Raw genomic sequence first — 15141 nt, 5'->3', positions numbered from 1 at the left:
TCAGACGTCCGGATGCGTTTTGCGGATCCGATCCATCTATCAGTGGATCCGTAAAAATCATGCGGACGTCTGAATGGAGCTTTACAGGGGGTTGATCAATGACAGGGGGGTAATCAATGACAGGGGGGTGATCAGGGAGTCTATATGGGGTGATCAGGGGCTAATAAGGGGTTAATAAGTGACGGGGGAGGGGGGTGTAGTGTAGTGTAGTGGTGCTTGGTGCTACTTTACTGAGCTACCTGTGTCCTCTGGTGGTCGATCCAAACAAAGGGGACCACCAGAGGACCAGGTAGCAGGTATATTAGACGCTGTTATCAAAACAGCGTCTAATATACCTGTTAGGGGTTAAAAAAAACACATCTCCAGCCTGCCAGCGAACGATCGCCGCTGGCAGGCTGGAGATCAACTCTCTTACCTTCCGTTCCTGTGAGCGCGCGCGCCTGTGTGCGCGCGTTCACAGGAAATCTCGCGTCTCGCGAGACGACGCATATATGCGTGACTGTGCGCAGCGCTGCCACCTCCGGAACGCGATCCTGCGTTAGGCGGTCCGGAGGTGGTTAAGTGATCCCCACCCTGATACCCCTGTGTCATTTTGATTCCCTTCTCTGATCACCCTGTGCCATTTTAAGTGATCCCCCTCCCCACCCTGATTTCCTTTTTTTTTGTTCAACAATAAATGTGTACCGTATTTTTCTTCATGGAAAAATAAGACATCCCCTGAAAATAAGACCTAGCGCATCTTTTGGAGCAAAAATTGATATAAGACACTGTCTTATTTTCGGGGAAACAGGGTATGTGATCCTCCTCGTTTTCACATGCCTGTCTCTGGCTGTAAATCCACTTTAAAATGATTTTTACTAAGGCAAATCTTTTCTTCTGTATTTGCGGTACACCAGACCTGCAGGGTATTGCGATTGTGAGGTCACGGTTAACGGCAAGCGAGGGTTACTCACAGTTCTGTAGGGAAACCCTGGGCAGGCATACAGCAGTGAAGGAGAGGCTGGCACAGGAGTCCTCTGGGGCACACTCTGTATCTAGGGACCAGGCCTGGTGGTGGATGAGGTGCCCTGGATGTTGCAGGTGTTTTATGTGCCTGGGGCAAGGTCCCTTTAAGGTTCGTGACGCCAGTGCCTGTAACGGTGGCACACCGATTGGTAGTATTAATAAGTGAGGTACACAGATGGTATGGTGAACCAAACTTTGCTTTACTGCGATCAATTCAACTTTATACAGTTGGATGTCAAACTCAGTTCCACATATCAAGTACACTTCGCAAGCAGGGTTTCACAATTATGGCAGGTATACTGTTTCTTGACAAGATACACAGAGGGTAAACATCCACATGCGCAGAATCAGGCTGTACAGACTCCTCGGAGATAGTGTACAACGTTCATTAGAACTCCTGTCTGGCTTTGATCCCAAGGCCCAGATACCTTATTGTAGGCTTTTATCCTTGGTAAATAATCCTCCTCAGGTACTCTTTCTTGCCTTACATTTCTACTCTTTCTGCCCTTCAGCTTACTTGTTTTAGCTGGACATGTTGACTCTGCTTGGCTTGATGGGAACTACAGGGTTGCTCTCCCAGGAGGTAAACTCTTCCCTTGGGGTAGATCTTCTGAGCTAACCATGGCTCTCTTGATCGGCAGGTAGACTAGGATCCCTCTACTAGTCTCCTGGTGGCAACTAGAAGCCTGGACTGTCTAGTTGCATGTCAGGAGAAAGCTCTGGCTTGAGCCTTCTAGCTTGTCTCTGTAGACTCCTGACCTTCAACCCACTTCCCTGTCTGGGGCCTGAATACTTATACCAGAGGTACTCTAGCTCCCTCTAGCGTCTGGGATGACTAACTACAGAGACTAGGCCTGATAATGCATATTACAGGGAAAAACATTGCACAATACAAAAACAATACTTTACAAATTACCTAAAATGCACAATTAAAGATACCATCCCTGTCCCTAGTGAGGAGAAGTAGCGCACGCACCAATTGACCCTTGTGTAGTGCCCACGCTTATCTAGTGGGGCCACTACATATTGACACTAAGACCACTGTCACACAGTCAGTGTTTTAATTCAGTCATTGTGAGCCAAAACCAGGTGCGGTCCAAAGACACAGAACAGGTACAAATCTGTCCACTACCCTATCTCTGTGTGGGCTCCACTCTTCTAACCCTCTCCAAAGACAAGGGGTTGTCCAACCTAAATTAAAAATGAATGACAGGCAGGAAATGATGTAAAAAAAAAATATATCAAGAATCTTTTGAAAATCCCACCGTTCCAGCTCCACAAATCCCTTCCCTACTGTTTCCAATCTCCACTGGATTAGAAGTGATTCTGTCCATGGTCGCCAGACCGCTGCAGCCAATCACTGTCCTCACGGGTGATGTGTCCATGAATAACACACAACCACAGAAGCTCAGCAGTCACCACTGAGGGTGTAATAGAACATTTTAGGTGACATATTCCCTTTAACTACAAACCGTTACTGATTCACATTACAAGCCTCATTCACCACACCCCTCAGACTACTAAATAACTAATGGCTTCACAATGAACTGAAGGTCAGCACACAGCAACCGATGATAGATTAAGTTATGTCTGACACTCTCCACATGGAGCTACACAAGACTGGATCGCTGTCTCTATTTCTTCTTATTTTTTGTCTGGGATCCTTCCCCTGTTCTGATGCTGGGAATCTGCTGGTAATACCTATGGATGGAAGCCACTATATCAGTATGGTGACATTACTAGAGACACTAGGACAACAAGGCCATCGGATTGTGGTGCTGGTTCCAGAAAGCAACCTGCATATAAAATCTTCAACCAATTACATCTTGAAGACCTACCCGGTACAATATACAACGGACCAACTTAGGGAACGTAACGCAAGATCTGCTGATGATTTTTTTGCTGAAATTCCCAGTTTCAAAAGGATAATGAAAAGCTTTGAAAGATTGACTAATATCAGAAGCCTTCTGCATACAACATGCCGACATTTGCTTCAGAATAAAGAAGTCATTGGTTACTTGAGAGGACAATTGTTTGATGCTGCCTTGCTATCTCCTATTTTTCCATGTGGACATATTATAGTTGAATATCTAGGAATTCCCTCTCTGGCCTTTTTGAAGAGTCTTCCATGTGGCATTGACCATCAGGCCACACAATGCCCAAATCCTGCTTCTTATGTGCCTAGATTCTTCACTATGTACACTGATCACATGAGCTTCTCTCAAAGGATATGGAATGCGCTTCTTTGGGTATCAGATGGTTTTCTTTGTAAGTTTCTTTATAATGACTTTGGGGACTTGGCTTCAGAATTCCTGCAGAAAGAGGTTTCCATGTTAGACCTCTACAGGCGAACATCTATATGGATCGTGAAGTATGATTTTGTGTTTGAATTCATTAGACCAGTAATGCCCAATATGGTTCTCATCGGAGGCATCAACTGTATCAATAGGAAAACTCTGACACACGTGAGTTCAAAATGAAAAAATTAAGCTTTTGTCTATTTTTCCTAGCCAAACAGTTGTTGAGTATGGAGGCTCATGTCTGTCTGCCAGTGACAACATTTTAGCAAATATAGGGCATCATTTATTAAGACCAGCGTTTGACGCCAGTCTTAATAACCCCTATATCATGAAGTTATGAACAGGTACTGGCTTCTACATAACTTCAGCGCATCCAGCACCAGTCTAAATGTAAGCCAGCTTTCTAGCTGGCTTACAATTAGACCATTTCCTAAAACAGGCATAGAAAATAATGAACGAGACAGACCTGCTGACCCGCTCCCTTCCCCGCCCACTTTTTTAGACCTGGTGTGAGTGGGGGAAAAAAAATCACAGATTGCTACAGGCGTATTTAAACATAATAAATGACCTCCACAGTGTATAGTCCACTCCTGCAATTTCCCATCTCCAATTTAAGAAGGGGGTGGTAAAATTTCTCTTTACCTCTCAGGCAGCAAAAGCTTAATACTTTTTTTTGTATTAATTGAAGGAACTTACATATTGAGATTATTTGCATGTTGCGCATGGCTTCCCGTATTCAGATACAAGAGAGGTGCTAGTTATTTTTGTGTGCTCCAGAGGACTGAAGTTAGTGAATACAATGGTTGTACCTAGTGTTACATTTTAAGGTTGTAGGGCACAACTTTGGTAATTTTCTGATCGACCTTTGTTCTTAGGCCTCCTGTACACGACCGTAGGTGTCCCGTTGCCGTATTTCAGACCGCATATGCGGATCTGCAATACACGGGCACCGTTCAGTGTGCATTCTGCATCTTGGATGCAGACCCATTGACTTGAATGGGTCCACAAATCCAGAGACGCGGAACGGAAGCATGGAACCGAACACTACGGAGTGCTTCCGTTCCGGAAAAATATAGAACTCTATCTTTTTGAGGAACGGACGGAGGCTGACCCCTTCAAGTTGAAAGGCTCTGGATCCGTCCCGGTGGCCGCACGGAGGTTGCCCGTGCATTGGGGACCGCAAATTGCAGTCCCCAATGCATGGAACAGAATGCATTCGTGTGCAGGAGGCCTTACAAAGATGTTCCTTGTTTGTGAGAAACGAGGATCTGCCAGGTATAATTTCAACATTTCCAATCCCATTGTTTAACCTAAAATAAGGTGTCAAGCAGTTCTTCATATTCGTTACCCTATTTTATGTGAATGGTTATAGGGATGTCTATGGTTAACAATAGGCTGCAATGTGTCTTCTGCCAATTACATAGTAACATAGTTTATAAGGCCGAAAAAAAGACATTTGTCCATCCAGTTCGGCCTGTTATCCTGCAAGTTGATCCAGAGGAAGGCAAAAAAAAAACCCTGTGAGGTAGAAGCCAATTTTCCCCACTTTAGGGGAATAAAAAATTCCTTCCCGACTCCAATCAGGCAATCAGAATAACTCCCTGGATCAATGACCCCTCTCTAGTAGCTATAGCCTGTAATATTATTACACTCCAGAAATACATCCAGGCCCCTCTTGAATTCCTTTATTGTACTCACCATCACCACCTCCTCAGGCAGAGAGTTCCATAGTCTCACTGCTCTTACCATAAAGAATCCTCTTCTATGTTTGTGTACAAACCTTCTTTCCTCCAGACACAGAGGATGTCCCCTCGTCACGGTCCTGGGGATAAATAGATGATGGGATAGATCTCTGTACTGACCCCTGATATATTTATATATAGTAATTAAATCTCCCCTCAGCCGTCTTTTTTCTAACGTGAATAACCCTAATGTTGATAATCTTTCAGGGTACTGTAGTCCCCCCATTCCAGTTATTACTTTAGTTGCCCTCCTCTGGACCCTCTCCAGCACTGCCTTGTTCACAGGAGCCCAGAACTGTACACAGTACTCCATGTGTGGTCTGACTAGTGATTTGTAAAGTAGTAGGAATATGTTCTCATCACGGGCATCTATGTCCCTTTTGAAGCAACCCATTATCTTATTGGCCTTGGCAGCAGCTGCCTGACACTGGTTTTTGAAGCTTAGTTTGCTGTTCACTAAAATTCCTAGATCCTTTTCCATGTCAGTGTTACCCAGTGTTTTATCATTTAGTATGTAAGGGTGACTTGCATTATTCCTTTTCATGTGCATAACCTTACATTTGTCAGTGTTAAACCTCATCTGCCACTTATCTGCCCAAGCCTCCAATCTATCCAGATCCCTCTGTAGTAGTATACTGTCCTCTTCAGTGTTAATTACTTTACACAGTTTAGTCTCATCTGCAAAAATGTATATTATACTATGCAAGCCTTCTACAAGATCATTAATAAATATATTGAAGAGAATAGGGCCCAATACTGACCCCAGAGGTACTCCACTAGTGACGGTGACCCAATCTGAGTGTGTACCGTTAATAACCACCCTCTGTTTTCTGTCACTGATCCAGTTACTTACCCACATACAGACATTTTCTCCTAGTCCGAGCATTCTCATTTTATATACTATGGAATTTATCTCCTCATAGAAACTGATTAAATTAGTTTGGCATGACCGATCCCTCACGAAGCCATGCTGATATGGCGTTATTTGCTTATTTCCGTTGAGATGCTTTAAGATTGCATCTCTTAGAAAACCTTCAGTTTACCCACGACAGATGTTAAACTTACGGGCCTATAGTTTCCGGGCTCTGTTTTTGGACCCTTTTTGAATATTGGCACCACATTTGCTATGCGCCAATCCTGTGGGACACTCCCTGTCAGTATAGAGTCCTTAAGTATCAGAAATAAGGGTCTAGCTATGACATTACTAAATTCTCTTAGGATACGGGGGTGTATGCCACCTGGTCCTGGCGATTTGTCTATTTTAATCTTTTTAAGTCGCTGTTGTACTTCTTCCTGGGTCAGACAGGACACTTTTAATGGGAAATTTACTTTTACATTCTGCATTTCATCTGACAGTTTATTTTCATCAGTGAATACATTGGAGAAAAAAAAAATTTAATAGCTTTGCTTTCTCCTCATCGCTCTCTGCAACATTACTCTGTAGAGGAGCGACACCTTCAGATTTATACCTTTCACCATTTATATAATTGAAGAACGTTTTAGGGTTAGTTTTGCTCTCTTTGGCAATTAATCTCTCGGTCTCTAGTTTTGCTGCTTTTATTTGTTTTTTTACATATTGTATTTTTTATAGTTTTTCAGTGCTTCCTCGCTACTCTCCTGTTTTTGTGATTTAAATGCTTTCTTTTTGTCATTTATTGCTTTCTTTACAGTTCTATTTGTCCACATAGTTTTTTTTTCTTGTTCCTTAAAGGGTTTCTACCACCACATTTTGACCTAATTAGCTGTCAGACACTAGCGATCTGCTAGTGTCTGCTGTACCTAACCATGCTATTGTAATTCCTTTCTCTGCAGCGGTTACCCTAAAAAACGTAGTTTTATTGGTATGCAAATGAGCCTCTAGGTGCTATGGGGGCGTCTTTTCAGCACCTAGAGGCTCCGTCCACTCACCATTTCTGCCGCCCAGCGCCCTCTGCTCTAGATTGACAGCCTACTCGCGCCTGCGCCGTGTGCTTCTGTATTCGGCGCAGGCGCAGTGACTGTTGGACTGCTCCCTGCGCCGTAATCGGTGCAGGTGCAGTGAAGATGTCGGCGCAGGGAGACAGTCACTGCGCCTGTGCCGAATACAGAAGCACACGGCGCAGGCGCGAGAATTCGGCCAAGATGGAGAGAAGTAGGCTGTCAATCTAGAGTAGAGGGGCGGGCTGGAGCGTGCTGGGCGGCAGAAATGGTGAGTGGACGGAACCTCTAGGTGCTGAAAAGACGCCCCATAGCACCTAGAGGCTCATTTGCATACCAATAAAACTATGTTTTTTAGGGTAACCGCTGCAGAGAAAGGAATTACAATAGCATGGTTAGGTACAGCAGACACTAGCAGATCGCTAGTGTCTGACAGCTAATTAGGTCAAAATGTGGTGGTAGAAACCCTTTAACCTTTTATTCCCATAAGGTATGTACCTCTCAAAATTAGATTTTAGGATGCTTTTAAAAATATCCCATTTTGTGGGTGTATTTTTGTTTTTGAGGACTTTGTCCCAGTTAGTTAGGCCTATGGTATTTTTGTTCCTTCCTGAATAAACACACACTAATTGTTTGGTTAATGGTTAAAAATGTTGTTTTCTGTCTCTCCAGGTTTTTATTGCTTTAGAACAAAACAAATAGATAGTAGACAGTATAAGTGCCCAGTGTGAAGTGGAATTGCACATGCTGAAAAACATTGAACAGAAATACAAAGATGTTGTGCAGTATTTCTAAGATAGCCATGCTAAACTACAGGGCTGGTTACTGCAGCTCAGTCCCATATAAATGAATGAAGGAACCAGGCATGGCCGCTCCACAGTGTGATGTGCCGGTGGTCAGACCCCTGCCAATCTGATGTTTATGACCTATCTTAAAGGGGTTACCCAACCCCTATAATGTCCCCCCCCCCCCCCCAATGCCCAGACCCTCTTATATATTATACTTACCTCCTTCCCGGCACATGTGTCACTCCGGATCCCTGAATGGCTACTGCTGCATCTCCCCGTAGTTTGGATCAAAACATCTGGCGACAAGGGTAGAGTAGCCAATAGCAGGCTGTGATGGGGAAGATGCTAAACTTCTCCCCATATCTATCTTTAAATATAAACCAGGAATTGAAGGTGAGCAGAAGCTCATGGCAAACACCCACCCCCTGTCTCTCACAGTAGAAACACTATTGATGATAAGACTAATCTTTACCTTCTTTCCAAGGATGCATAAAAAGTCTGTGTAGTCACATTCTGGCGACTGGTTGTTATTAGAGATGAGCGAAATTCAGTCACGCTTCGTTTGGTGGTAAAAGCAGAATTGCATTATAGATTCCGTTACCACGGACCATAACGCAATTCTATGGCGGAATGCATAACGGTATGCCTTTAGAGACATTCCGTTATTCATTCAATCATAATAGAAGTCTTTGGGCTGCAAAACGGATCCGCCCTGTTTCCGTTATGCAGGGAAGTCCTCTCCTGCATAACGGGAACGGGACGGATCAGTTTTGCAGCCCATAGACTTCTATTATGACGGAATGAATAACGGAATGCCTCTAAAAGGCATTTCGTTATGCATTCCGCCATAGAATTGCGTTATTGTCCATGGTAACAAAATCTATAACGCAATTCTGCTTTTACCACCAAACGAAGCGTGAACGAATTTCCTAACATGAAATTCGCTCATCTCTAATTGTGATGCATAGTAAAGCAGAGAACTAGAGAGAATGCGTTACAGATTTTTTTTCTTCTGCCAGTTAAAACCAGATAGCAACACCTATGGTTCTTTGTACTTGGATTTCATTTTCTAAATTGTAGATTTTTTTTTTTATCCCACCGTATTTCCTGAACATGATGCTTATGATTATACAACATTTAGGGATGCTTTACAGCAGCCACCATGGGCCATTAACACAATAAACAGGAGGGGACCTCTGACTTCTAGGCATGCTCTGTGCTCAGTCTCCCTTGTGCCCCCACAGAGTAGTTATCCTCCTATAGTGCCCTCTTCACAATAGTGATGCCTCCTTTGTGCCCCCACATGGTAGTTATTCCACCTTATTTCTACAAATTAGTAGTTATTCCCCCTTAGTGCCCCACACAACACAATAGTTATGGCCCCTTAAAGGGCATCTGTCAGAAGATTTCTACTTCTGAAACTGGCTGACCTGTTGTCTGTATGCTTGGCAGCTGAAGGCATCTGTGTTGGTCCCATGTGATGTTTTATTATATGCAAATGAGCCTCTAGGAGCAACAGGGGCGTTGCTGTTGCACAGAGGATCATCTCTCTACAGCTGCCACGCCCCCTGCACTTTGATTGACAGGGCCTGGTGTGATGATGTTTTCACTGCCTGGTACTGTCAAAGTAGAGAGGATGTGACAGTTACATAGAGGGCTGAGCCTCTTGGTGTAATGGCAACTCCTCCTTTGCTCCTAGAGGCTCGTTTGCATATATTAAAACATCATAGGCCTGCATTTACCTGAAAAAAGCTGTAACGTTATGGCCACTAGGGGTCTCATTTCCACTTAATTTGCAGTCTACTGCCTGTTTTCAGACAAGAAAGATTGCTCACAGGAAATGGGGGCGTGTCAGTGCTAGCTGAGATCTGAAGCCTGATAAAAGAATCGGTTCTACACAGCTTTTGAAGATTATATGAGCCTCCTGTGTTTCTGTAACACTGATTTCCCAATCATCTGTTCTGTGAGCTCTGGTACTGGAAACAAACATAGTGGGAAGTAAGGGAAAAGATGTTACAGCAGTACCACCTGGTTGTGAGAGAAGTGCATCTAACTGTGCAACTGAAACGGAATAATTAGGCTGAAAAATACATTAGCCCTTTGTACAAAGAAGCAAAGCTATTATGCAAACTTTTTTTTTTAACTCAGGTACACTTTAAGTAAAGTTACATTATTATTCACAGCCACTGTGACATCTTTATTCTTGCAGTCCCTGAGTGTGAAGGCTGGAGGTTTATGGTATGGCCTAGAACCCCAATAAAACAAAGAGTATAGTCTTAAGTGTAGGAGGATGATGTGTAGGGATGGGCATAGGAAAGCAATGGACGCCAGCCCTTCATAATACACAAATCTGTATTTGCATTTTGTGCGGGTCGGATGTGGACCCATTCACTTCATTGGGACCACAAAATATGCAGACAGCACACCATGTGCTGTTCACAGCTATATGTACGTTCCACAGAACCTGCAAAAAATAGAACATGCCCTATTCTTGTCCATATTACGGAATAGAATAGGACTGTTCTATTATGGGCCAGACGTTCTGTTCCACAAAATGTAGATGGCACACAGCTGGTATCCGTGATTTGCAGACTACAAAAACAACTAAGATTGTGTACATGAGTTCTGAGTAGGAGCATCACTAAATATACTGGTCAGGCATTCATTGACCATGCAGTTATCTATTCTTAGAGCCATATTTGATTGCCCAATGTTTGGGCAGGATAAGCACCAATTGACGATAATTACATCATCGATTAGTTCTACTACTGTTTGATTTTTCTGACCAAAAAGTTTTGCAGTGCTTTCATTATGTAGCATGAATTACGCTGTGTAAACCTTGCCTTTTTTTCTGTTTTTCAGGACTTTGAGAAGCTAGTGAACAGCTCTGGTGAACATGGCTTTGTGGTTTTCTCCCTGGGATCGATGGTGTCTGAGATTCCTATGGACAAAGCAATGGATATGGCAGAAGCATTCAGATCCATTCCTCAAACGGTAGGCAACTTGCTTGAAGCAAAAATTACATGATTTCCTTATCAGCTGTGAAGTAACAACAAAACTAGATTTACAAAGACTTTTAGGAAGAAGACAAAGTGGGAAATTAACATGAGGGGAATATCAGTTTTGAATATGTGATTTGCGTCAGATTTATCAAATGGTGAACATTGCTTAATAGTCTGACACTAGCCAATCGATGCTACCCCCCATTAGAATAGATGCTCCAGAATTATTACATGGGAAATGCAAGTTGTTGCTAAAACAGACATGTCAGGAGAGATTACAGATCTTCTTTAACCCCTTCCCGACACAACATAATAGTACATCATGGCGGCAAGTGACTTCCCGCATTTGGACGTACTATTACGTCATGGTGATCGGGCGGGCACCGGAGCGGTGCGTGCTCGATCACTGCAGGGGCCCAGCAGTCCCTGATAGCCAGACCCCTGCTGTATCCGCCGGCATCGCTGTAAAGGCAATGCCGGAGGATTAACCCCTTCTATGCTGCGACCAGCACTGACCGCGGCATAAAAGGGGGTATGCGGCGGGTGAGGGAGCCTATTGGGTCCCCGCGTTGCTGTGGCAGGGACCCAATGGGCGACAAGGCAGCCTGATGCCATGCAGAGGCTGCCCAATGCCTTGCACGTTATGGGGACCTGCCTTCTACGGGGGCCGAGGAGATCCAGCCCCAGGCTGGGTCTCCCAGGCAACCTGTTAGTGTATTACTCAGTGTAATTAACAGACAATGCATTATGCAACGGGCCGCCCCCTAGGGCCCTATAGTGTGGTTGGTACCAAGGTAGGAATGGCCAAGTGGTATAGGGTGGCCTACACTGTCCCTTAATGTTTGTGTCACGGTGCTCCTACCTGGAGGCGTTGGCTCCGAAGCAGCAAATAGGGGGGTATAGTTGAGGAGTTTGAAAAAAAGTATTGCGTCCAGACCTTGTGATGAAGTTGAATAGCAGCTTTACTTTGGTAAACGTTCATCAGAAACAATTTTCAAACTTTGTCTTGGTTCCAGCAGGCTTTGGCATTAAAACTCTGGCAGGCAAACCCAACTCTTCTACATCTGTTGCTCTCTGGCTCTGCTGTACGGACAGGCTGACTGTAATCACTCAGCTTTTGCTGTATGCTGCAACTTCTCTCTGTAGTCTGTCTCTTAAGTTATACCAGGGAACTTTCTTCCTAGCTTCTGGGGCTTCAAGCTTTGGCCTCCATGTCCAGCTGAGCTTAGGGTGCTCTGGCTGGCTTGGCTTGGGCACGTCCCAAAGAGACGTGGCCCTGCACATCTTCACCTAGCTTGGGGTATGCTAGGACTGGTCCCCACCCGTCCTGCAGGAAGTCAGACTTGCCCACTTCTCCACAGAGAGGGATTAGAATGGAATGTTCCATTCAATCTACCTGTAGCTCTGCCATGTTTGCTGCCACCTGCTTGTGAAACAGGCACATTACATGTGAACATAAACAGTTGCATAGATGGCGTCATATTAGCATAAACAGATAGAAGCAAGCCGTAGGAGTGGAAGTTGAAATCCCAGAGTGGGACAGAAATAAGGTTTAAAAAAAAAAAAAAAAAAAAGTGTTTAATAAACTTTTTTTTTTCTTTTTGTGTCAAAAATATCACATGACCTAACCCCTCAGATGAACACAATAAAAAATGAACAGTGCCAAAAAAGCTATTTTTTGTCACCTAACATCACATAGTGCAACACCAAGTGATCAAAAAGGCATATGCCCCCCAAAATAGTACCAATCAAACCATTACCTCATTCCGCAAAAAAGGAGACCCTACCTAAGACAATCAGCCAAAAAAAAAAAAAAAGCTATGGATCTCAGACATTGGAGACACTAAAACATTGTTTTATTATTGTGTAAAACTTAAATAAATAAGAAAAAGTATACATATTAGGTATTCCCGCGTCCGTAGCGACCTGCTCTATAAAAAATATCACATGACCTAACCCCTCAGGTCAACACTGTTAAAATAAATAAAAACTATGCCAAAACAACCAATTTTTTGGTCACCTTGCCCCATAAAGTGTAATATTGAATGATCAAAATAATCATATGTACCCAAAAATGGTACCAATAAAAACATCAACTCTTCCTGCAAAACACGATCGCCCGCATAAGATGATCCGCGGAAAAATAAAAAAAATATGGCATTCAGTAAATGGAGACACAAAAACATAATTTGTTTTTCAAAAATGCTTTATTATGTAAAACTGAAACAAAGAAAGTAGACATATTTGATATAATCGCGTCTGTAACAGCCTGCTCTATAAAAATAGCACATGATCTAACCTGTCAGATAAATGTTATAAAAAAAGAAAAAAAAAAACTGTGCCAAAACAGCCATTTTTTGGTTACCTTTCCTCACCAAAAACTTAATATAGAGAGACTAAAAATCATATGTACTCCAAAATAGTACCCATAAAACTGTCACCTTATCCCGTAGTTTCCAAAATGGGGTCACTTTTGGGAGTTTCTACTGTAGGGGTGCATCAAATGGGACATGGTGTCTAAAAACCAGTCCAGCAAAATCTGCTTTCCAAAATCCATACAGCGCTCCTTTTCTTCTGCGCCCTAACGTATGCCCATACATCAGTTTACAACCACATATGGGGTGTTTCTGTAAACTACAGAATCCGGGTAATAAATATTGAGTTTTGTTTGGCTGTTAATCCTTGATGTGTTAAAGAAAAAAATAGATTAAAATGGAAAATCTGCCAAAACAAGTGAAATTTAGAAATGTAATCTCCATTTTCCTTTAATTCTTGTGGAACACCCGCCGGTCGTTTCGCTGCGAACTTTGTGTGTTCGCCAAACATGCGAACATATGGAAAAATTTGCGCCCGTCATATTCTTTTACATTGTGAAGAACTTTGACCCATGACACATCCATCAGGTGGTACAGGACAGCCAATTGAGACATTTTAGCACATGGACATACCCCCTACTTTATAAATAGACCTGATCTGGCCGCCATTTTACATTCAGTCTTTTGCCAGTGTAGGGAGAGGTTGCTGTGTGGAGCAGGGACAGACTGTTAGGGACACCAAACGCTAGCTAATAGGGCCACAAAATCATTTTAAGCACTAGTATAGGTTTGCTATCGATAGGTGTGATACACAGAGGGGCGCGATATACTTATAATATACTTTTATAATGAGTCAAAAACACATAGATCTATATAGTGATCACCTGGAAGTCAGGGGCCTAGGGGCTAGGGGCTTACTAGGGCCATTTTTATATAGGGCAAGGTTCCGGACGGGGTCGCTCTCATCAGGGTGGGTGGTCTGTGGTTAGGCTATCTGGGCCAGAATAGCATCCCCCTGTAGAGCAATATCAGGGACAGTTCTTTGCCCACCCTGTCCTTCAATACCACATCATCATCTAGCCCAGGGATGGATGTTTTTTTGCTTTCCCTCCTGGATTCATGGATGTGCACTGGAACCCCCCAGATTGTGGTAGGACATATGGTTTCTGATTTGGTGCCGCCAAGCACCTGATTTAGTGCTGCCGAGCACTTGTTATTGCCTACCACATGTATGCTTTTTGCTTAACTTTAATAATTTAATTTATTTTCATTTTGAGGAATATCTTTTCCATTCACACGTCCACAAAATGGGTCCGCATCCGTTCCGCAATTTTGCAGAACTGGTGCAGACCCATTCATTTTCAATGGGGCCGGAATGTGCTGTCTCCATCCGCATTTGCGGATCCGCACTTCCGCATCAGTGCTTCCGTTTCCGCAAAAAAATAGAACATGTCCTATTCTTGTCCGCAATTGCAGACAAGATTAGGCATTTTATATTATAGAGCCGGTGATGTGCGGTCCACAAATTGCGGAATGCACATTGCCGGTGTCCGTGTTTTGCGGATCCGCAAAATACTTATGGACGAGTGAATGGACCCTCATAGTAAAATTATTAAAGGTTATGTTTTATCTTCATGTATATTCTAATGGATTGCCTTCCTTGTACAATGTTATAATAGACTTTCTATGTTAGAAAGTATATTATAGTGCATTTGTATTGTGCGGCAGTTGTGTGCGGTTCTGCTGCGATACTGCAGGTATATAGAGGAACAAGCGTTATTGGAACAAATAATTTCTACTGGTGTGATATACCAGTCGTCCCCCAAAAAAACAGATTGGAGCGGGGTGTTATATACCAATATACTTTCTTTATAGTGCATTTGGGTACTGTATAGTGCATATTGCTGATATTTCGCATTGATTTTTTTTTTTTATGGAGATCGCAAATTCAAATAATACATCTGGTATGTCACTGTCCATGTTGTGGGACTATTTGTGCACTTCTAGTAATTATTTCTTGGTTGCAAATATGAGCTGAAAGTTTTTCAGGTTCGCCTGCAATTAAAATGAAT

At 43.1% G+C, this 15141-nt stretch overlaps 1 protein-coding gene across 7 annotated transcripts in view; it reads left to right on the top strand.

The window, feature by feature from the left end:
* LOC121008996 (UDP-glucuronosyltransferase 1A1-like) overlaps positions 1-15141 on the top strand; it is a 148665-nt gene that overhangs the window by 123351 nt on the left and 10173 nt on the right. For 6 of the 7 annotated variants that reach the window (XM_040441858.1, XM_040441860.1, XM_040441856.1 and 3 more), the window contains exon 2: positions 10615-10746. In XM_040441858.1, the coding sequence (XP_040297792.1) occupies positions 10615-10746 (132 nt within the window). Of the gene's footprint in view, positions 1-2575; positions 3471-10614; positions 10747-15141 lie in introns of those variants that run through there. The other variant, XM_040441855.1, reaches the window with a different exon arrangement.

The sequence above is a fragment of the Bufo bufo genome, chromosome 7, assembly GCF_905171765.1.
Source record: "Bufo bufo chromosome 7, aBufBuf1.1, whole genome shotgun sequence".
NCBI lineage: Eukaryota > Metazoa > Chordata > Amphibia > Anura > Bufonidae > Bufo > Bufo bufo.
The sequence above is the reverse complement of the archived record's forward strand: the minus strand, read 5'-3'. Positions and strand labels throughout refer to the sequence as shown.